The sequence below is a fragment of the Rhinolophus hipposideros genome (genome assembly GCF_964194185.1).
Source record: "Rhinolophus hipposideros genome assembly, chromosome: 15".
In the NCBI taxonomy this organism is placed as follows: domain Eukaryota; kingdom Metazoa; phylum Chordata; class Mammalia; order Chiroptera; family Rhinolophidae; genus Rhinolophus; species Rhinolophus hipposideros.
This window is the reverse complement of record NC_138061.1, coordinates 48657446-48681174: the sequence shown is the minus strand read 5'-3', so window position 1 is coordinate 48681174 and position 23729 is coordinate 48657446. Positions and strand designations below refer to the sequence as shown.

Sequence of the window (23729 nt, the reverse complement as noted above, 5' to 3'; positions counted from 1 at the left end):
TTCTCTCCTGATTTTTCCCTCCCCACTTTCTTCTCACACCGTAAGCCATGGCAGGGATTTAGGTGAAACAGGCCATGACTATCTAACATGGCTGCCCCGGGCCGCCATGGCTCTGCCAACCCAAGACATGGAAACAAACCTCTCTCACAGCCACCCATTCCCCACAAGAAGGAGAGGTGAGGCAAAGCTGTAACATCCCCAGAGGAGAAACGAATCTAGTGTATACTAAAGTGTAAAGGACCGCTATCTGGCCTTTTCAACGGCAACTTTGGCCAGATTGAAGGTGGGAAGGGAAGTCAAGGAACTGAAAGGTACCAAGAGTTTCAAAGCAGGAGGTACCACTGGTTTTGTTTTGTTTTGTTAAGCGTGAGAGGAGAAAAGAAAACCACATTGGCTTTTCTTTTCAGTTCAGTCTGGGCCATACTTTTAGACGTGAATGCACCCTCACTCCCACCAATAGCCCCAGAGCCCAAGAGATGGCTGAGCTCCTGACACAACACATCGCCTAGTAGGAAAATGCTTCTGAGCTGCTGATCCCAAAGACAGGCACCAGATCACCTAAAGAATGAGCTGACCAGGTATAGCTTCCCGACTCACCAGCCCTGGGCAGCCACGGAAGGTCTGGAGACAGGCTCGAAGGCCCCTTCTCCCCACTGTGCACTGTGGCCCAGCTCAAGGAGCGGTGCCCACCTGAGGGACGGCTCCAGCTCCAGGAACCCTGGCTGGGCCACAACCCCAGTCACTCCCCGTCACCCCTTCCGTCCCAGCCTGCTCACCTGCTTGCTTAGAGGCCTTGCCCAGCGTCCCCTTCACAGTCCTGCAGTGGGAGTTGTCGCCGCCACAGACCCCGCACTTGTCATCTGCCTTCATGGAACCCACCTCCTTGTCACAGCCAACGGGCTGAGGCCAAAGGTGGGGTCAGTGGGAGGAGGCTCCCATGCCCCTATCGCCACCCTGGGGTCAGCAGCCTGTGGCTCCCTCCCTGATCCCCAGGCCCCAGAACGAGAGGACCCTGGACCAAGGGTCCTCTCCTGGATGGGCTCTGCCACAAATACGCATGCGACATGGGAAAGGTCTTAACACTGGCCCACTCCTCTCCTCGTGCATGGGCTGAGCGATAACCCCTTTCCAGCATCCCAGGGCTATGCTGAGGACCAAGGGGTGTCACGGGTGGGGACAGTGAGGCACTGCTTGTCTTCATAAGGGGCAGGCAGTGTAGGCCTCCAGGTTCCCGGGGCTGGCAGAGGGTGGGTGGCCTGGAGGGAGGCACCTACCACACACTCGCCACGGGCACAGACGCTGTAGGGGTCCCGGTAGCTGCATCGTGTCCCATCATGTACCACCTGGTTCATGAAGACCACGTCCCCTGTGTCCTCCGACTGGCAAATCAGCTCACACTTCTGGGCGTCTGTAGGGAGAGGGACCATATGAGCCCCCAGCTGGGCTAGGAGAAAGTGGGCTGGCCCAGGACATCAGCACATGGCCCAACCAGGAAGCTTCAGGGGCCAGCTCTGTGCGGTGCAGGGGGCCCTGGGGCTGGGGCTTAAAATTCCTGTTTTGTCATTTATTAGCCATATGACCTTGGGCACATTATCTGACCTTTTCAGGCCTCAGTTCCCTTTTCATTATCCTTGCTCAGTGAAGTGCCACAACAGGTTGTTGAGAAAAAAATCAAGTGATAAAATAATAATAATAACAATAATCGTAAGCCAACATTCAGTGAATGTTTACTATGTGCCAGATGCTTCCAAAACCTTTACACACTCTGCATGTATAACTTTAAGTGCTTTTCATGAATCAACTCATTTAAAACTCTCAATAGCTCCAAGGGAGTTGTTTCTAACACTACAGAGGAGAGAACTGAGGACCAGAGAGGTTAAGGAATTTGCTCAAGGCCACACAGCCACGTAGTAAGTAGAAGAGGCAGGATTCTAACCCAGGCAGCCTGGCTTGAGTCCTGCTCTCTTTGTACATGTCACCAGTCACACGTATGAGGGTGTATCTTAACATGCGTATAAACACTAGAAGGCTGCTTGAAAGGCAGGCAGAACAGTGGTCTGTGTTTGGGTCTGTAAAAGAGAGCAGCAGTCAGGGAGGGAAGGGGGTCCTTTCTAGGTCTAACAATTAAATGTTCTCTTCTTTATCTTGGTTATTGATGTCCTCAAAAGGAGGTGTCAGAGAACATATATTAACCCTCAATGAGTTTCTTAGAAAAAGGGAGGTTGGGGCTTAGCTAACTTCCTGGAATTTGTCTAAAAGTCCTGGGAAAACCCAAAGTCCAGCCACCCCATCGGCCTCACTACCCCTCAAAGCCTCCCCCACACCCCACCCTCATCCTATGCTGCGGTGGCTTGTCTGGGTTCTGACTGGATCTGCGAGCCACTCCGTCAGCCAAATTTCTAAGGAACCTGTCCTGGTCTGGCTCCTGTCCCTGTCCCTGGGCTCCCCAGAATACCTAGTGACATCCTTCCCCAGCACTCAGGACTTGAGTCCGGAGCCACAACACCCCATACCTCTGTGGATTTCACACACGGGAGCCAGATTCCTGGTGGGACCTGGGCCTGGGCCGAGGGGTTGGGCTCCAACTGCCCAAAGACAGGAAGGACCCTGACCACCAGGCCCCGGGGCAGGCGGGTCTTGGGGCAGCCACGGAAGCCAGCCCGCAGTGGGGAGCGAGTGGTAAACTCCCCAGAGAAAAAGGAATCCAAGCAGAGGGAAGAGGCTCCCTGTAAGCATGTTCCAGAGGGGTTTGTGCATTGGCCGGCGATGGACAGGCCTCAGAGGTCCCTTCTAACTCGAAGACTGACATTCTAAACATGAGCTGAAGAGCTGAGGGTCCTACAATTGATCCTCTGCAACCAGGGCTAAAAAGAGGTGACCAGGGCTTAGGAGAGGAAAAGCGGTTCTAATGGGCCCTGGCTGTGTGGTAGGGTGAGCACCCATCTGTAGGACCACGAAGAAACCAGCAGGGGGAGGTGGGCTCAGAGGGCTGTCAAGGCCCTTTCAGCCTGAGGGTTCCAAGGCGCTGTGAATCCCTGCCCTTCGCTGGCTTCTCTCTGCCACTACAAGAGCCGTCCCTGGAAATGTGCCACAACAGACAGGCACTGGCACTGGCTTGGTCCCCAGACCTGCGTCTCTCCCAGAGAAGCCTGGAGGGGGTCCCGTAGGCTCCCATCTGCCCACCTTTCATATTACTGTCATTAATTGCTCAAATGGTAGCACAATCATAAAATCTAAAACCATGGCATGTGACAGGAACGAGCTTTTCAGGACACTGGTTTGGCAAAGTGAGGGGTGACTACACCTGTACAGTGCCTTCCTGGACGGGTAAGAACATGTGTGAAAGGCACCAACCCCAATACCGTGTTTCCCCGAAAATAAGACCTAACCGGAAAATAAGCCCTAGCATGATTTTTCAGGATGCTCATAATATAAAATAAGCCCTACCGAATTTCCCCAAAAATAAGACCCGGTCTTATATTAATTTTTGCTCCAAAAGACGCATCAGGGCTTATGTTCAGGGGATGTCATCCTGAAAAATCATGCTAGGGCCTATTTTCCGGTGAGGTCTTATGTTCGGCGAAACGCAGTAGCCAGCACGGCCGCTGGTCTCACAGCACCTCTGGGTGAAATGCCCTTGCTCAAGACAATGTCCTTGCATTTCCAGAAACAGTCATCGTAAGTATAGAAACCAGGGCTGGCTTTGATGAGGACACCTCAGGCACACAATGGAAAGGCTTGCACAGACAACTGCAGTGTCCCTTGGGTGCCCTCACTGTCCCTCCACCTTCACTGGTGGGCCCAGGCATGGGGCGCCCTGCTAGCAGATGCCCAAGGACACATGGGGCCGGAGGAAGAGCAGGGCCTGCTCACCGTCCTCAGGCTCGTAGGGCATCCAGCTGTGCTTGGTGTTCTGATGAATGTAGTAGGAGTTGCGTTTGGCACACTGCTGGGCCCGGAAGTCCTCGTAGGGCCCCGGACACTCCTCGCTGTTGCAGAGTTGGTACTGGAACATGGGTCCTGAGCACAGGCGGCCTCCGTAGGCTGGGCTGGGGCAGGCAAAGGGCAACTCAGTGACTTTGCTGGCTAGGAAGGCTGGGGAGGGCCAGGCCACCCACACGGCCAGCAGGGGCAGCTCCGCCGTTTAGGATACCACTAACTTATATACTAGAGAGGGACCCCAACTATGGAGGCTGCTGAGCTCAGAGCCTGCTGAATCCCTCTGGCTCCACCCTTCAGACATATGTCACCTACTCCACAGTGTGTGTGTGTGTGTAGGGAGAAGAGAAGAAAGAGGTAAAAAGGGCTGGGCGAAAGACTGGGAAGATGGGAATGACTAACCATCCCAACTGGGCTGAAGAGAAATCAGTCTTATTCATCTTCACTCTATATTCTTTCAATTGTTACACAGGGCCTGACAGACCACAGGCATTCAATAAATGACTCAGCTATTCCTATTTGCATTCACTTCCATTTAATATCGTAACAGACGAAGGGGTGGTGGAGGAGACTTGGATTTGAAATCAGAAGGTCTGGTGAAATCTAACCCCAAGTCCTGACTGCAGTCTCGGGTAAGTCACTTAGTCTTGCTGTGCTTTAATTTCCCCTTTAAAGGAAGGAACATACTACCTCTTATTTTACCTACTTCCTGGTGTGTCTGTGAACAAAAAGAAACAGTATTTTAAAGCAACCTGTATTCTCTTCTCCATGAAATTCAGAGGATTAGGGAAGATTGTTGATACTACGTATCCAAGTGCAGGAGGTACTCTGCTCAGAGGTACTGCGAGAATTAATGGGTTTGTGCAGGAAAGTGCTTAGCATCCCACTTGGCACAGAGAAAGTGCTTGATACACCATAATAAATATAACAGCAGCTGTCATTTATTAGTGCTTCATCTGGGCCGGGCATAGTGCTGAGAGTACACATATTATTTCATTGAAGTCTCACAAAATAAAAAGTTATTATCGCAGAGAAATTCAATAAGCAGTAGCTTTGATCAAGGGGATAATCTCATGAGTGGAAGGTGGTTTGTTCAGACTGGGTGTTAATGAGTTTCTCTAACCCCACCTTTCATACCCCTAACAAGTGGAAGTTACAAGGCAGTTCATTTGGGCTCAGATGTGTGAAAGGCCCGTATAGTCATCCGACATAGGAGCATAAGGTAGTGAGCTTCCCATCCCTGGAGGTAAACAACAGAATATGGTCCTGAGAATGCTAGAAGGGGGATGAGCCACTACTGAGCCACTGCGGTGCTAGGACTCTCTCGTCCTGCAGTCCCCCCCCCCATCTCAGTGCATAGGGGTGGGCCAGCCCCTGCCCCTCGGAAGTTCAGAAGCCCTGGTTCCTGGCGCTGCAGGCCTGCATGCTGGCCCTGGCCAGGCCCATCTCTCACGAGCCTGTTCTAAGCATGCTGCTTCAGCTTGGGAGATAGAGTCAATGCACAGCGACACTCAGAAGCTCCAAAACCATGGGAAGGGTCCCTACAGAAGGGATTAAAAAGGGGAAAATAGAATGCTCCCCCAGAATACTGAAAGTTGGGTGGGAGGGTGAAAGGGGGGATTTGATATTAGAAAGAGATAAGAAAAATTTAAAAAAAGTTTGCTTCATGTGGTAGAAAACAAACTTGGGGAATTTATTCTCCCAAGACATGGCTGCTAAGCAACTTAGATCAGTGTTTCCTCAAAGGTGAGCCAGAGGATCAGGGTCACAAAAGGGCCTGTTAAACTGGCAGAGTCTTGGGCCCCCCAGACTCTCTGGGAAAACTTCGGCACACAAGTTTGAAAACCACTGATTCAAACCCATTCGCCGATGTCAGACCCAATGGGAGCTGTCAGACCCAGGTGGGAATGATCTGCGTCCCACCCCTCACAATTTTGGGTCCTCAGGCATTAGAATATGCAGCCACCTGCAAAGGTCCCTCTCTCGTGCCCTGCCCCCCAGGGCCTTCCCATTCAAGCCCTTGAGGACTAAGGAGGCAGGGTCCCCTGCCCTGCCCGCCCCAGCCAAGAATACTCACAAGGGATTGTCACAGTTTCTGCTACGGGATCGCACCCCACCCCCGCACGACCGTGAACATGACCCGAAGTTGGTCCACGAGCTCCAGCCTCCATCCTGACCATAAGTCTGCTCCGGTGACTTCCAGATGCAGTGACCTTTGAAGCACCACTGGGATGGAACAGAGGATGTGAGGTCACCCTGGGGCCACTGCTGCCTAGCACACAGGGTGCCTAACGAGGCAATGACACAGCTGGTTGGCACCAAAGACAAACCCCAAGAAAGGGTCACAAGCCTCGGGTTACACATAACCCCACCGTTGCCATGAATTGAGTGACCTTCAGCAAAGAGCTCCCCTCCGTGAGCCTATTCCTCAACTGTGCAACGTGGATAATAGCAGAGGGCTGAGATGAGTGTTTAATGAGATAAGGCCTGGCCCACGCAGCCCTCCGGAAATGCCAGACAGTATTGCCAAGGATGGTGATAACTGTGTAATTATTTGTTCCCCACCCTCGGAGAAAGAAAGCGCTGACAGGGAAGAGAAAAACAATCTGCCCATGCTATCTAGAGTCAATCTTGGCTCTGTACCTTGAAATTACCACCTAGGGGCCACAAGCAGATGTGTTCATGGGAGGCAAGCCAGCCCCACGGGGAGGCCTATCCAGGCACGGAGTCCGAGAGGCCTGGGTTTGAATCCCAGCTCAGTCATTACTAGCTGTGTGTGGCTTTGGCATAACTTAACTTTGCTGAGCCTCAGTTTACTCACCTGCTAAATGGGACTCTTCTAAGAACTGAAGGCAGTAACACTTACAAAAGCCTTAGCACAGGGCCAGGGACAAAGGAGAGTTCAGCTAAAGTTAACTCCCTTTCTTTTTCCTATAGGGCAACAGGAAAGAAATACAGCATAGCTCTTCGGGTCTTTTTAGAGAGATAATGCAGTGGTTGTCAGGCCTTGGTGTCACCTAGGGAACTTCTAGAACTCCAGATGCCTTGGCTCTACCCCAAACCAACTGACTCAGCATCTCTAGGGGAAGGGATTTTTTAAAGAAGCTATAAGTGAGAGATATACTTTACATACCATAAAATTCACTCATTTCAAGTATATATATAATTCAATGCTGTTGTTTTTTTCATAAGTTTAAAGCATTGTGCAACCATCACCACAATTCAATTTTAGAACATTTCTATCATCCCAAAGCGAGAGCTCATCTCTATATGCAGTCACTCCCTGTTCTGGGGGTGGGGACTTTTGAAGCTCCCCAGATGGTTCCAATATGCAGCCAAAACTGAGAGCCACTTCTGAACTGTTATGTGAACGTGTGACAGGAGAGGGCCTGGAACTTTGGTACATATGGAGTCGGCATCTTCAGTCTCCACAATAGTAGCCTGCCAAGGTTAGAGCCCAGTCGGCCTACATAGGCCATGGGCAGCCCATCTCTCTGTGAAGGACAGATTGTTCACCACTGTGAGTGGGAGGAGCCTAGGGAGGGCAGAGGACAGGCTGTGGGGACAGGTCCCCTGCGGCTGGGCTCACAGCGGAGACTGAGTAATCATCAGCCTCTCTGAACCCTGCCTCTTCCGAGCGCTCTCATTTGCTTTAATATAACTCAGTAACTTCAGAACCGCATGAGTGATGGAAAGGACACTTGGTCAGGGGTCAGCAGCGCTAGAGAAGTTCAATGAATGGCCCAAGGTCACCACACAGTGATCGGAGCAGGGCCAGCAACAGAACAGAGGTGGGTTTCAGACCCCAGCTCAGGGCTCTCACACCTGACCACGAGTTCCCCCTGACAAAGGAATCCCTGCCCCCACACATGCACGAGGGAGCAAACACACACCAGGAAGATATGTGAAAAGTCAAGTTTGGGGGTTGGTGTGAGGGGTGAACATGTGTGTGGAAGAAACAGCATATGGGGGGCGGGCAGCAGGCAGGACACATGGAGTCCTCTCTTTATCCCTTCTCTGCTACTCACTGTCTGTGTGACCTCCACAAGTTCCTTAGCCTGCCTAGGCCTCATTCTCCTCATCTGCGAAATGGGAGCAAGCATATGAGGTGATGCCAAACTCTGAAAACTACAGAAGCAAAGGCTCTGGTGTGGGAGAGAAGAAAAGGTGCGAATGTGTGTGAGTCCATGTGAGGCCTCCATGCACACGGGCTCACACCTGTCCTTTAGCAGCCACACACACACACACACACACCACATTCATTACACACTTGGTGGGGAGGCAGGGGTTCCCCTGGAACCTACACCCAGGAGGGTCACTCCTGCTGTAGATGCCAGTCCCGCAGGTACCTTGCCTGGTGCACACTCAGTCCCGTCCAGCGGGGGCCCCTTCTTGGTCTTGCAGAAGTATGGATTGTCAGGGTGGCTGCACCATAGCTGCTTGCAAGGCTCAAAGGTCGTGAACTGCATGGCAAGGGGAACGGAGTCACCAGGCTGGACTAGCTCTCCAGCTCTGACACGGGGCCCAGGGGGCAAAGAGCAGTGACCGAGAGAGAGGAGGGAGTGATGGAAGCTGGGCCCTAAACACTGCAAGGGAGGCGGAGGGGTGGGGCATCCAGCCAGAGCCCCATACACCCTCAAGCTTGATCCTAGCCCAAGTGCCATGGCCTCCAGCGACCCCTCCTCTCTCCATCAGGGCACCACGAAAAAGGGGCCAGCCATAGCCCACACTCCCCTAGTCTCCTTTTCCAGGCCTCCCTCCCTGCCTTTGCAGAAGCCACTTTGTCACTGAGTGGGGACTAGGGTTTGAGACTCTATGGAGACAGCGACCACTGACTCCCCTAAGCCCTGTGCACGTGGCGGGCATCGAGAGTGTTGCTGGTCCAGCCCAGACCCCGCAGCACCCAGACAAAGTCAGGACTCCCATGTCCCTCTAATCTCACCCAGACATGCCAAAGTTTGGTAACTGTTACAGATTGTCCGGGAAGCCCTAATTTGCTTTTCTTTCCTATCATCCCCTGGCATCCTTACAAATACAGCATTTGGGCATTGAAATCCCATATCCCAGGCTGTCTCTCCACCCTCCAAAGCAGGCCACATGTCCCATTGTGGCCTGGGCAGTGGGGAGGATGACTGTGCACAGGGCTTCCTGGTCCTGCAGAGCTGGGCGGGGGGCTGCATTCCTGGATGGGGGTTTGAAGCACTCAAGTCACCAAAGCCTGCCCCTTCAGAAAGCCCCCTGCTCTGCAATGACCCTTTCCTGAGCCTCTGCCTGGGCCCTGGTTAGCAGCTGTTCCCATCTTTCCCAGGGCTAAAACATTCTCCAGCCACTGCACGTGCCTGCGCCCATCGGTGGGACTCGGCAGGGCAGGTAGGTAGCAGAAAGTGGCTGGGCCTGGGCCCTGGTCTCCCTGCGTCCCCATAATGGCACCGAGCCTGTGGGCCCATCTCCTGACCACCAGGCTGGCTGGGCAGAAGGTGTTCTGTGAATGCCCAGCCTGGGTCACAGAAGGACGTGGCCCTGGTGCCCTGTCTGGCAGAGACTAGCGGGAACTCACCGCAGAGCAGGTGTGGTACCCAGTGCCAAAGTCAAAGCGACACTGCTCATCCATGGAGTAATCGATGCCGGGCAGCTCCGGGGGCTGGGGCCAGGCGGGCGCGAAGGGGTCATCGAGGAGGCAGTCATAGGAGCTGCCAGTGGAGACAAGGGGTGAGCCAGGATGAGGCTGGAATTCCCAAGGGTTAAGGAGCAAGGACGGCCTGCAGGAATCCACCCAGCTGCCCTAGGCTGTCTTTCAGCTGCCCTGAGCCCCCGTGACACGGGACTTCACATCCCCCAATGACCATGTCTGGAGGGCTCCAGGGAAAGGACATCCACGGCTGGGGTTAGCAGCTCCGCTTGTAGCTATCTTACGGGGCCAGTTCTGCCCATGTTAGAGGGACACGCTATGGCCAAGATTAAAGGTTGGTTCATGGCCAATTTGAGGGCTCACTGTACTGAGGGTAGAAGAAAGGTTAGCCTGCCATTCAGGACACAGGATGCTGGGCCCTGGCCAGCTGCCATGTGAGGTTCGTGACAGTATCCCTGCCTGTGTCTGTGCCCATTGGGTGGGGCAGGTCCAGGCAGAGATACTGTGCCTTATGTTCTCAAGCCTAAAACTCGCCCTGGGCCTCTGGGGACACAGAGGCCCCGTTGCTAACCAGCAAAGCTTGGAATTGAGCATGGGTCAGCAGCAGGACAGTGCCGGGAGTGGAGATACTTAGGGGAGATGGAATGGCAGGCCACGTGCTCCCCCATCCTGGGACCCGGAGTCGGAGGTGACCTACGGCAGGTAGCGGCTGAGCTCCAGCTTGCTGCAGCGGGACCAGTGGAAGCGGTGGAAGGCAGCCTGCACCAGCGGTGCCATGACGCTGCCCAGGCTGGTCTCATCTGCACAGCTGTTCCCCTGACCGTCATGCTCCATGCCGAGCCTAGAGGGTGGGGGGAGGACAGAGGGGAACGCTGAGTCATGCCCAGGGAGCCCACCCCTGGGAAGACAGGCAGGTGGGCCAGCAGTGGGAGACCCTGCCCTGACCACGGTTCCGACTGCTTCCTGGCCACAGCTTCCCCACCATGCCATGTGGAGGACCACCCCTTTGAATGAAAACTAAGTCCCACTCTGCCCCTCAATAGGGTCAGACTCATTCTTCCCTAAAAGCCTTTGCCCCTTCTGTTCTCCACTCCCAGAGGCCCTGCACCTCCTCAAACCCCACCCACATCCTCACAGCTTCCTAGGCTAGCCCAAGCCCCATTCCTGCCCCAGGACACCCTTCCTGGCCGCCCGGTGCATGGGCTGACCTCCCAAAGCAGGAGCCGCCTCTCCTACCATTAACAACTCGTATACCATGATCTGTCTTCTCACCAGACGCAAGGCCTCCCAATGGAAGGCCAGGTATCATTCAGCTCAGTTCAACCTCATTTACTGAGCCAGCCTCTTAGGCTTCTCCAAGACCCCACGGGACTAAGCACAGAGCTTTGCATGTGGTATGCACCTACCATATTGTGAGTTTAAATTTTAAAGTCTGCTGTTTATACGTAATATTTTATGCCAAAGCCCAGAGGTTCTAAATGCTTCAATGCTTCCAGGTGGCTCCAACTAGACAGACACATGGGCCGCTAAGTTTGACCTTGTCTCTCCACAGGGAGGGGCCTCGGCGCAGTGAAGAGTAGACATCCCCTGCGTCCCACAAACAGGATGGCAGACTCCTGACTCCGAGTAGTAAGGGACCCGAAGGTGGAGGGCAGGAGGGACCTCAGAGAGGGCCCTGATATCAGCTTGCATGTTGCAGATGAGGAAGCCAAGAGCCAGAGAGGAAGTGTCACCTGCCCAGCGAGGGGCAGAGCTGAGATGAAATCTTGTGCTGAAATCTTGGGCCTCTTGTGCTGACAGAGCTGATGCGGAGAGGGACCCAGGGACCCATCCTCAGGGACCGGCCCACGGTGCTCCTTCCCATGTCCCTCACACTACAGAGAACAGCCCGCATGCTGTGTGTGGGCTGGAAAGCGTGTCCCTTAGCTCTGTCCCTATGGACAGACAAGGCGGGGAGGTATGACGATGGCCATGTGTGCATCACCATCTGACACATCGAATGGAAGCTTACTGCCTTTCTCCCAGCATGCAGCTTTGCGTGTGATTCTCTGTCCTGTTCCCCACCGCAGCCCCATTCCTAGAACTGGGCATGGTACATGGTAGGTGCTCAAGAAATACTGGTAGAAGGAACGAGTGAGCATGCTCTAAACAAAATCTAGGCCCGAGAATCAAGCCAGCCAGCCGCCAGCCTGGCGGGTGGCCTGAGTCTAAGCATGCCTGTGTATGATGCGCTCAGGCTGCTGCTCCAGTGTGTGCTGGAACACATCTCAGAAGCTCCCCGAGTAGGACAGGACGGAGGGGTAGAGACCACCCGGACAGCCCACCACTGCCTATGATGAGACACTGCCACTGAACTGCTGAAAGGCAGGGTCACATGCGGTCCTCCTTGGCCCTGGAATGTGGGGGCGGGGCCCAAGGCAGCCCCAGAATTGATGTCCGGCCCCTGGGACCCCTCCCTGTCAGGGCAGGGCCTCACCATGTGGGCAGCTCCTTTGGCATCTCCCAAGACACTGGGACTGGAGCCTGACCTGGGAGAACAAAGACCCCCACACCCACAGACTGCCTCGGAGCTCAGGGCACAGCCCACCCTTTCAGAGCCACTCACACGTGACCAGTCTCGTGGGCCACCACAAAGGCCGACGAGAAGCCATCCTCGTGGTTGAGGGCACAGCTTCTCAGGGGGTGGCACATGCCAGTGACAGGCGCATACCCTGTGGAGAGAGGGAGAGAAGGCAAAGAGAAGTCATGCACGGGTAGACGTGACACAGCGAGGTCTGTGCCCAGCGGCCGCCCAGGGACATCCTGACCTGGTCACTGCTGGAGGATCTCTGGAGGAAGATGGATCCCTGCAGGGGAGCAACCTGGGCCAAGCTGCCCTACATTCTAAAGCCGTATGGCTTTTCTCTTGGCCTGCAGCCTCCCTGCACCTGTCGGCCTCTCCTCTAAACCAGGCGGTGGGTTTCCAGACAGACCCCGAGCCTGCGCACACTGCACTTCCAGACCACATCCCTCTCGCCAGCCAGTCAGTGGGTCAGTCAACAGACAAAGGTTTATTTATACGGAGGTAGGGGTGGCGCTGTGTTAGAGACTATGGAGAGAATCGAAGAATCGGGTCCAAACCCTGACGCCCTCCCTGCCACACTCCCACACATTAAGGAGCAGATGGCTTAGCAGGGAGATTTGGGGTTAGGAGGTTAGCTGAGGTGTGGCCTGCAGGGCCAGAGTTCAAGGAGCACAGAGGGGAATGTAGGGGTGATCTGAAAGAAGAGAATGGTTTTGGTTGAAGGGGTTGGGAGGACCAGGGAATGACTTACAGGGAGCACAGAGCTGGGCCTGGAGGACAGGTGAGACAAATCTCCAGAGGTAGGGGAGAAGGCAAAGGTGTAGACACGGCCGTGCAGGCCTGGGGAGCCAGGGACAGTGCAGCAGGGCTGGCATGGACCAGCAGCAGCCAGGTCAGCATTCACTAAGCAGCTATTGTGGGTGAGGCCTGTATTCTCAGGGGCCTGCTTCCAAGCCTCCCTCAGGCCCCAGTGGTAGGCTGGGGGGACAAACTGGGCTGGGAAAGGCTTCTAAGGAAGGAGTGTCAGGAGAGTGCTCCCTGCCTGTACAAGACCAGACAGCAAGGTCCTGTCTTCAGAACTGCTGAAGTGCTCTTTTATTGAGATGGTTTTGGGGGATGATGAGAGGCTGCTGTGGAGAGCTTTCAGGGACCTCTATAGTCCTGGAGGTCTGAGATGGGCTCTGTAAGGGGTGCAAGTACACACATGTACGTGTGTATATGTGTGTCTGTGTACATGTCTGTATGTGTAGTGTGTGTGTCTGAGTGTACACATGGGGCAGTGTGTACACGTGTGTGTGTGTATGAGTATGCACATATCTGTGTATATGTGTGTCTGCATGTGTATGCATGTGTGTCTGTCTTGTTTGTGTATGTGTTTATACCTGTGTGTGTACATGTCCCACATGCATGTGTACAAGCCCACATTTGGGTCCTCAGGGATTCATACAAAGAGCCATTTGGGTAGAGGCCTAGCTGGGTCACTTCCACTTGGGTCACTTCCAACATCAAACCAGAAGAAATTAGAAAGCCCTCAACTCAAAGAGTGGAGATCCAGTCTGAGATTCAGATCTTTCTCCTCTCTGCTGTGGGACCTGGGCAAGCCTCTTCACCACTCTGTGCCTCAGTTTCTCCATATGGAAAAATGGGAGTAGTCAAAGCTCCATGTGTTTGCAGAGCATTTACAGTCATATTCTGTCACAAACATTTCATGTACCCCTTGGCCCTTTTAGCAGCCCTGTAATGGAGAAAGGCAAGTACTATCATATTCCCCATTCGACAGGCCAGAGAACCCCGGGAGAAGTGAGTTGGCCCACTGGGCTAGAGGAGCGTGGAACTGTGGGCAGAACGCGGACTTCGCAACGTCCGCATGAGCTCCGCTAGGTGCCCATGGCTTGTGGTGAGGACAGATGAATACCGTGAGGGAAGAAGCACCTTGAAGGTCACTGAAGGTCTTCCAGCAGCCTGGCTCTAAGACAGCAAGCAGAGAGCCTCCTGCAGACCCAGCCAAGAAGGCAGGGTCCAGAGTGGAGACCCTTCACTTCTACCGCTCCCCAAGAAATCTTTGCAAAGTTGTCCAGCCCGGTCCTGTCTCGAAAGTCCCGTGGACCTCTTTGCCGACAGGGACCCTGACCCCTCCAGCCTCCCTGGGGTGGCCCCAGAGCCCCAGTCCTGAGCCTCAGCCTCTGCCCTGAAGCTATACATCGGGCCACGGCAAGTACAGTACCTTGCATACCTGAGGGCCCAAAGTCCTGCCGGGTGAGGAAGACGACATGGTCGTGGTGCTCTGCATGGCTGGGGTCCTGGCGCTGCTGAGAGTGTGCCCAGCGGCACACCTGCTCCAGGCTGCGAGAGGGGTTCCCACGCTCAATCAGGCTCAGGGACTGCGGGACGGGAGAGCAGCAACAGCAGAGCGGTTGGTCGGAGCCGTCAGCGCACAGCGGGCACCCGGCACTCCCCTCCCACTGGTAGCGGAGAACACGGAGGCCCAGGGGACTGGAGTGCGGGTCCCAAGGTCACCAGCTATCCCAAGGTCACTGACTCCAGCTGCTGCTGGCACACAGCCCTTCTGCTTTATGGAATGTTCACGTGTCAAGCCCTGTGCAGCGACACCTGTCTGCTGAGAACTCAACACACACTGCCTCTAATCTCTCAACGAATCCACAAGGTAGGTGTGGTTCTGAGAATTTCCTTTATACTACATGTGTTGTCTCATTTACTCTTCACAATAGTCCCTGGAGGAAAGTTCTTTCATTAGCCCCATCCTGGGGAGAATAAGTGGCTGGTCTAAGGTGGCAACGCCCAGGGCCCCAGGGCCCAACCACAGATGGGACATCCACAGATGCCCCTCTCTAAGCCCCCCTTCCCTATCGATTCCTGAGGAGAGGGATCTCCAGTGGTTAGGGTACAGGACCCTCTGTGTATCAGATTGGAGAGAACCCAGAAGTCCCCGCTTACCATCCCCAAATGCCTCTGCCATGGAAGCCTTAATTCTAATGGTCTCAGGGTTCTGATTCTGCACGCTGTCCTACTCCCCCACACCGCAGCGGCTCCAATATGCTGGCCCCATACCCCTTCTCCATCCCAACCCTGCCTGCTAACAAGGGGCGCTTACCTGTCGATAGCCCACCATGATTAAGCGGACAAGGGCAATGTTTATGTGGGTCCCCAGGGACTCGTCGTGGTAAATCTCATCCACCTGCCAGGAGAGAAGAGTGTTAAGAGAAGCAGTGTTAAGAGAAGCAAACACTCATTAAAGGCCCACTATGTTCACAGGTACTGGGCCAGGTACCTGACATAGGTTACTCCATTTCATCCTCACCATGTCCTTACGGGGGCGGCATTCTTATCGCTACTTTACAGATAAAGAAACTAAGGCAGAGAGAGGTAAAATGACCTGACTAAGCCATGCAACTAATGAACTGCGGAGCCGGGATTCAAATCCTGGCCCGCCTAATTCCAACTCTGAGCTCTCTCCACAAAGGCAAGTTGTAAGGGGCCTGGTCCCAAACTCAGCCACTCTGATGAAGGCTCGCATCTTTCCTCATATCTGAAGAGCCCTTCAGAGATGTCCCATAGGTCAGGTCGCTCATCCTCCCATCCTGTGTACCTTTCCAATTGCCATTGGAATCGTCTGTCTGCCCTGTAGTGCCTGGGCCCTCCTCCGGGGCAAGTCCGGGAGACGTGCTCTAGGACCTTGGGTCAGCAACATCACCATCGCCTGGCAGCTCATTAAAAATGCAGAGTCTCAGGCCCACCTCCCAAGTCAGAGTCTGCATTTGAACATGATCCCCAGTGCTTCTTAGGCACAGTGAACTTTGAGGAGCACTGCATTGGATAGGTCCCTTCTCCTACAGCCCAGGTACCTATGGGAGAGTCCTTACACACAGTTCATCAAAGAATGCATTCCTCTGTTCTCACCGCTCCCATCTCTCCATGCCGGTCAGCTCCTGAAAGGAACCAGCCTACAAGCCACAAAGGGACTGCTGCCCACCAAATGGAGTGGAACAGCAAGGCTAACTGCATGTGTGAGTCTCTCAGGGAGGGGAAAGCTGGGAGGGGGACGGGAGGCTGCTCTGGTGCTGACAACCTCTTCTGGGCCAGCCAAGGACAGAGCCAGGCTGTGGGTGCAGAGGAACAGCAGCAGCAGCTGGTGAGCCACGGAGCCCCGCTCACAGTGCCCCAACTGGCAGCTGCCCCAGTGAGCAGCATGCGGACTTAAAAGTAGCCAGCGTCAGGCTTCCACCAGGGTCTGCCTGGCACCCATGTCTGGACCCAACTGAGACCGAAGACCAGCGCCCACTAGGGGATGGCGGTCCCCCAAAATCCCACCATAGGGAATGACGGGAAGTCCGACGGGTGATGGCACTTCCTTCTACCCTCTTCTCCTCCCCAGCAGAAGCACAGACATCATGGGAGCAAAGTGCTCAAATGCATAGAGATGATGTCCTTCTCAACCCACGTGCCCCGGATTTATCTTAGAACTGCCAGGTAGAGCGCGTGGGGGTGCAATCAGCCATACACACATTTTCTCCCTCACAGAATTCTAACCTAAGGATTTTTTGCTGATCTGCAGAAATGATCATCCCTCTGCAATAGGATCTCTTAAATACCCTTGACATCTCAGCCCCACCCGCACAGAACAGAGCCTTCCTGCTACACGGGGGTGGGGTCAGTCTTGGACCTCCCTGACATGCCCTGTGGGAGTGCAAACCAAGGATGGGTCATGGACAACACACGCTGTACACAGCCACACCTGTGCCCCGTGTACACACACGTACACCCACCGGTTACTCAGACGCAGGGGAAGCGAGTGCTCATTGGGATAGCCACGCGGGGAGGTGGTTATCTGCAGGACCTCTGGCCTTTGGAAATACCCAGGACCACTGCCTTCCTGCCTTTGCCTCTCTCCAAAACAGACCAGGCAAATTGCTGCCAGAATCCTGCCATGTGCCTCATTTCTGTCCCCATGTTCAGCAGGCCGAACCCACCCATCAGACAGTCCAGTGACCTTGCTCCAATGGTTGCCATCTCCACCCCAGGACACGAGGAGGTCCTCACCGTGGGATTGAAGAGGGAGCTGCTGCCCTCTGAGCAGGAGCTAGAATCAGAACCCGAGTTTCCAAGACTGGTGGAGGGTGAGTGGGGCTTCCAGACGCCGCCTCCCACTGCCAGGTACCTGGCCTACATGTAAATCCTGAGCAAGCAGAAAAGGATATGCCCCCTGCAGAGACCACTGAGCGCTCTGAAATAACCTAGAGACCAAAGGCTTTTGGTGACTGGTGTACTAAGCTCTGTGGCAGAGACCCACGGGCCACGCCCCAGGAGCTGGGGAAACAAGATCATGGTGCGTGGCCAGCAGGGAGCAGGTAGGTCTCGCTGGAGGAGCCAGAATGACCCTGAATCAAGAAGGTAAGAGACCCTTCAGAGGAGATGGGCAGAGGCCTGGTACAGGGGAGAGGAAGGCAGAAGAGCCACTAAAGAGTCCCAGGGTCATTGGCCATCAAGGTAACTGAGGCCAAACCCCATGTTATGGGGAATTTCTCTCCAGCCTATGCTCACACAATTCCAGTAATGGGGTGCTCTCTGTGCCGTGAACCCCATTCAGCCTTCCCGTCCACCTCCTCCACTGGCCTCCATCATCCTCTTGAAGTTTCATTGAAGTTTCTTGAAGTTTCATCTGCTCCATTCCTGCGGACAGATGGTGACCAGTCTCTCAGGAATTTCTCTCCACACTCACATTAGTTAAAGAGAAAATCTTACAAGCAGCAAGAGAGAAGACAGATCACTCATCAAGGAAGAACCATTGGGTGGGGAATAGGCTTTCAACAAGGGGAGACACTGAAGTAACACCACCAAATCCTAAGATAAAGAAACAGTCCACCTAGAATCCCAGATCCAGCAAACCATCTTTCAAGAACCGTGATGAAACGAAGGCATTATCAAATAAACAAAAACTGAGACAGTTACACAGACTCCACTAAAGGATCTGCAGGAAAGGAAGATGGAAAATTATCCCCCAAAGGAGGCCAAAGGCCTGAGAACAGATAAATAGTTTTGAGGCTGTTACAGGAGCAAGGTTCAGCAATGGTTGTTCCTTATACTAAATAAGGATAATAAAAATAAAGCAGTTCTATTTCACTCCCTGTCCCCCCCATTTACAAAAGGGTGGGGTTGGCCCTGCCATTCCAATCCCCTGGTCCGGTCTGTCCCTGGGGCCTGGGACACTCATCTGCACACACCCCTCTCCGTGCTAGCCCTTGAGTAGGGACCTCAGGGCTTTGATTCAGCTGAAGCTACCCTGAGGCTTTGCGCGGGCCAAGGAGGAGGCTGGCCAGGGCTGCCATGTCCAGTTGAAACTGCAGAGACCGCCTGGCATAGGGGTTCCAACTGCAGGACCAAGCCAGTGTTGGAGCCACAGCCAAGAAGTGCGGCTACCTGAGAGGCCCAGGACCCCAGCCCTCTGGAACCTATACACGGGCAGCACCCTGACAGGCTCCAGCCTGTCTGTGCACCCAAGACCTGGCTCTGTCGGCCTCTGTCCTCCACGGCTGCCTCCCACATGCCAGAGGTGAGGCCAGTGAGGTAGCTCAGGGGGAACAGGGATTGCTTCCCAGGGCAGTGGGCACAAGCATGACAGACACAAGACACACCCGCAGAACAGAAAAGAACAGTGTGTCTGGTCTCTCTGCGGCCGCAACCTCAGCCAAGTTCACAGTTGTCTGCCAAGGCCCCCAGGTTAGGGCTCAACATCATACACTGGCCTAGGTTGGCCACTGGGTGTGTACCAGAAAAACAAGCAAAGGTCAGGACTCTGGTCAGGGGGAGACCAAACAGGAGAAGGAAGCGCATGGCTAGAGAGCTCTGGGGTTGGAGGGATGAGCTGCTATTCACTGAAACCTACTATGTGCCAGGCTTTGCTGTGCTGAAGGCTTTGCATACAGTCTCCCAACAACTTTATAAAGAGAGGAATTATTCTCTTTCGTAGGTGACAAATCCAAGGCTCAGAGAGGTTAAGCAATTTGCCCAAGGACACCCAGCAGGAACGCGGAGGGTCAGGAATTAAACTCAGATCTCTGACAGCTACTACACACAGCTGCTCTCCAGAACCAGCTTCGCTGGCAGGTTGGCTGGGGTAGGCTTTCTCTGGTCCGAGAGAGAAGATGAAGGAATTTATAAGGCAGGCTTTCAGGCACCCTGGTCACCTGAGCCCGTAAGCCAGGCTCAGCTCTGACCATGGCATCAGTGGGCAACGAACAGGAGCAGCTTCTGGAGGCTGTTTGCCAGGCAGCCCTAATCGTGGACACTCTGTCTCCATCAGCTTACGTGTGCCCTTCAATCCATATTTCCTCATCCTTACTTCAGAAAGTGCCATCTCCTTTGTTAGGGTGGGGATATGGAAAGAGGCCTTGCCCTCAAATAATATACAGTCTCACCGAGAAGATGTGAGCTGCACTGTGAGATTAGAAGAGGACGTTCAATGGAGGTGAGACGAGGGCAGGCCAAAGGAGCCAGGGTTGGTGAACCTCACGCTCCCAGGCCCTGAACTCGAGGCAGGCTATGGAAGGCAGCAGGCAGGGGAGTACCTTCTAAGTCAGGGATGGAGAAGGAGAGAACCAGCCAGGGGCCAGGCGACAGCTCAGTAGGAGAAGGGGCAGGAAAAGAGTGGGCCTTCCTGATGCCTCAACCACATTCTCTGCACTTTCTAGAACCTACATACAAATATTCTCTCCTATGTGCACCCTAACTTCTCGATCACAAAAAGGCTTTCTTGGGACCAAATGTGGGGTGGAGGTGGATTTTCACATCCTGTGAATATCAATATAGCCAGCCAGAGAGTCATAGCAAGAACCCCTTCCCTGTTCTGTAATCCTGCATGGCCAGGCTTCCTGAGGACCTTGTTTGGTCAAGCCCAGGGAGCAAGAAGAAGAAAAGGAGGGTCTATGGGGGTGGGAGCTCCAAATCTGTTCTTCTGCACCAAGGGGGTCAGACTCTGGGTACATAGCCTACACTCCAGGAATGGGGAGTAAAATCTACCTTCTGGAGGACAGAGTTCCTCCACCAATTATTTGGAATTCTGCACAAAAGATTTGTTCCTTCTCTCCCATATACTTATTTATTCAGTATTTATTTATTGGTTTGTACCCATGGATATTTATTTTACACTCTGGGTTATAGTTTGCTCCATTATTTCTTTTGTTGCGCAAATTGTCCCAGCTTTGGCCATTGAGATCTCTTTCAGTTGGCTCTTGTGTCCCTTTAACACACCCCATCATTTTGGGCTTGGGGTTTTTTGGGGGTTGTTGAGCACTTCCTTACTTTCTGGCACTACAAGATGCTCCTCGGGGACACGCCCCACCCCAGTTCTAGAGTCAGCTGTTCCTCCAAGGAGCTCCAAGGAGTACAACCTGTGATCTCTATTCTCCTGGTGAGAAAAGTGGCCCAAAGTGATGCAGGAGCTCCATAAGGACAGCAAACACTGTTCACGAGTTCAAGCCCAGCCTCTGCTTGGGCACCTTCTTCGGTCACCCCCTGCCTCTGGACCTGGACAGAATGGTGCAGCACTGCCTGAAAGCAGGGGAACAGCCACAGTAACTTTCTCCGCCCTTTTTCAGTCCCAGGCCCTGGGACCAGCCCTTTGTCTCTCCAGCCCTGACACTTCTAACAGGGCACGTGGTGACTGCCCTCCGGGTGCTCCAGCACCCAGGTACCTGAGACCCATACTGCATTTCATGAGCCTAAGGTGCCCCCCTTGTCTGTTTGCGATCACAGTGGCCCAGGTGGCAGTTATGGTGCTGTTTCTCCCTGTGCAATAAAGAACCTTCCCAGGACAACCGCCACCACTCGACATTTCAGGCAATGAGGGATTTAGGGACTATCTCAGGGAGGAATGCGAGACCTCATTGTCTAAAAACCTCCGTTGCCATATTCCAGGAACATAAAAAAGGCACCCAGAGCAAAGCTTGCAGAATGGGTTTCCATGGCAAGGATGAAACCCCAGAGATAAGAGTGGACCATTCCCACGCTCTTGGTGGCACAGGAGACGATGCTGTGCAGAAAAACACAGACTTTGATGGCTCTGTGCTGAAAGTGACTTGGACGAATTAATACTCTGAATATGAAGTTATGGGAATACCTTCCTTTCTCATGTTGTCATAGGTATGTATGTACAAGAGTGGTAGCTGGGAAAAATCAAAGTTTAAATGAGGCAAAAAGAGCTCTTGTAATAAGTACAAATAAAAATGCAAGTGATAAGAAAACATCACCTCAGAATTTAATTGGTAGCACTTTCTCTCAAGTACACATAAAGCAATAGAGCATCTGACAATCGACGGAGTCTTAGATTTGATGAAATATGGCCAAGTACGTGTTCACACATATGTGTGAACTCTGTGTACACACCTGATTTGGGGTGGTACATGCAGGTGTGTGTATCTACACACAAACACCTGTGTTACACATGGGTGGCTAGATGCGTGTGCATGTATGCACGTGTGTGTGAACACGTACTATATGTGGGTATGCATGCACTGTGTGTGGGGGGCTGCATATCAGCAATATACATCTGTCTGAAGCCTGGAATCCCTGACTCCCCGGACCCTCAGGGGCTGACGTACGCAGTAGCCAGACCTGAACCCTGGTTTCCTCTGGGTTGGGACACTGAGATGACGCTAGGGTGCCACTCTCACGCTCCACACTGGCAGGCCCTGCCTCTGAGGTCCCCAATGAGATCCTGGAGGCTAAAGTTGCTCTCTGGGTGGTGCAAGGAGGGTACTGAATCTCTTAATTCCTTTCTCAGTTGCCACAGGCTCAGCTGCTCCCTTCTCTCCCCCCAAGTTCACGATCATGGCCTCTTATTGCAAAGGGCTGGTGTGGACTACTGGCAAGTTCTTCAAGCTGCCTTCTAACCAGCACACCTCTTCAAGGTGTGACTATCTCCCAGGCTCCCCGGAGGTGGCAGGCTGGCCTGGGTGGTTCTGCTGGGCCCCAGCCACTCATCCATCTAACACCCAGGCTGTTTGTGCAGGGTGGGTCCACAGTGCACAGTGACGGACCACCCAGCCCAACAGAGTGCTTTTCATGACTTCAAAATGCTCATGACCCATTTTCGAAATGCAGCAGCCTTGATATCCCAGGTCGGCCTGCCTGTGCGAAAAGAGAGGCAGTGTGGAGGCCTAGAAAAACTCGAGCTCGCCATGTCACTGCACCCCCACCCCACTGAGCCCGACTCTCCTCTTCTGAGGATGGGCACACAAACCTTGCAGAGGCCTGAGGGTAGAAGGTGAGTAAATGTCGATCAATGACATCTGTTCGTTTAGAACTTCTACTTCCCACTTTGGGAGCTGAGAAACGGTCTCTCTGATCACCCCAGAAATAGCACTGAGAGTCGGACCAAAATGTCTAGTGAGCTGCTGCGTACAAAAGTGCTTTCTGAACTGTAAAGCTCTCTTCACATAGGAGGGGTACACATTATTATTATGTCTCTCCTGACAGAAATCCCAGCATGCATCATTTTGTGTTTAGACATTGTTGTCTCCCAGTGGGCTTGCTCTGAAAATGTAAATACCAGCATGTGGCAACTGGGGCTAATGCCAGTTAGGGCAGGGTTCTCAACCTGGCCCCAAGGGACACTGTTGATAATTCTCTGCTGTGGGGTGTGACAGGTGCCCTGTAGAATGTTTAGCAGCCCCCCTGGGCTCCCCCCACCCCGCACCCCATGAGATGAAAGTAACACTCTACTCCCTCCAGCTCTGATAACCAGAAAATATCTCCAAACCTTCCCAAATGTCCCCTGGGGGGCAAAATTGCCCCTGGTTAAGAACCACTGCCTTAAAGTAAGTGAATTTTTGCTTGCAGTTTTGGGGTGGGGGGGTCTCTGAATGCCCTAAAAGCAGTGGAGAGCTTTTTAGGGGAAAAAAAAAAAGCAGAGAAAGACCCAAACAGAGACGGAGGAGGAGGCTGTGTCCATCCAGTGAGCAGGGCGGATGCGCTGCTTTGGAGACTCGCATGCCCCGAAAGGGAAAGGTCTGGCAAAGCAGCACTCTCTGTCAGCAGGAAAGCAGTTGCTGTGGCACTCCAAGCAGCCGTTACGAGGAACATGTAACACATGCTATGTGCCTAAAGAACACCACTCACCCAGGCTGAGGCCACCAAGACCCTTGTCTAACAGCCATCTGCACCCAAACCTCTGGGTCTAGAAGGGGCACCGCGCTTTTCCAAGCAGGGCATCTGAGAGGCCTCAGTGCTTGTAAAGAGGCTCTGAGGTGGGTCAGAGCTGGTAGGACCCTCACAGAGGCAGCTGCCAATGTCTCCCCAACAAACAGGCCCAACACCTTCGTAGTGTCAGCCTGACCGGGTGGGGCGGGGACCAGGGTAGGCAGGGAGCCCACCATCCAGACACCCAGGCTGCCAAGAGGGGTCCAGCTGCAGACTGACTCTGAGGACTGCTGAAAGGTGCTCTTTGTCTCTTCTCACCCTCCCTCTGCTCCCACCACAGGCGCTAGGAGGATCCCCATATCCTCACATCCAAGGGAGTCCTCGCCCTAGAGAGTTGGTGCATTATCCCCAGGCAAGCACAAGGTCCCTGAACATGCCGAATTC

At 53.7% G+C, this 23729-nt stretch overlaps 1 protein-coding gene across 2 annotated transcripts in view; it reads right to left on the bottom strand.

The window, feature by feature from the left end:
- Nucleotides 1-23729, bottom strand: part of ADAMTS14 (ADAM metallopeptidase with thrombospondin type 1 motif 14) — an 80258-nt gene that overhangs the window by 15838 nt on the left and 40691 nt on the right. Inside the window, exons 5-14 of one of the 2 annotated variants that reach the window (XM_081074214.1) lie at nucleotides 15244-15327; nucleotides 14356-14512; nucleotides 12174-12279; nucleotides 10266-10409; nucleotides 9497-9629; nucleotides 8289-8402; nucleotides 6017-6165; nucleotides 3874-4049; nucleotides 1275-1408; nucleotides 777-900 (exon numbers count right to left, since the gene is read on the bottom strand). In XM_081074214.1, the coding sequence (XP_080930340.1) occupies nucleotides 777-900; nucleotides 1275-1408; nucleotides 3874-4049; nucleotides 6017-6165; nucleotides 8289-8402; nucleotides 9497-9629; nucleotides 10266-10409; nucleotides 12174-12279; nucleotides 14356-14512; nucleotides 15244-15327 (1321 nt within the window). The remainder of the gene's footprint in view (nucleotides 1-776; nucleotides 901-1274; nucleotides 1409-3873; nucleotides 4050-6016; nucleotides 6166-8288; nucleotides 8403-9496; nucleotides 9630-10265; nucleotides 10410-12173; nucleotides 12280-14355; nucleotides 14513-15243; nucleotides 15328-23729) is intronic. The other variant, XM_081074215.1, reaches the window with a different exon arrangement.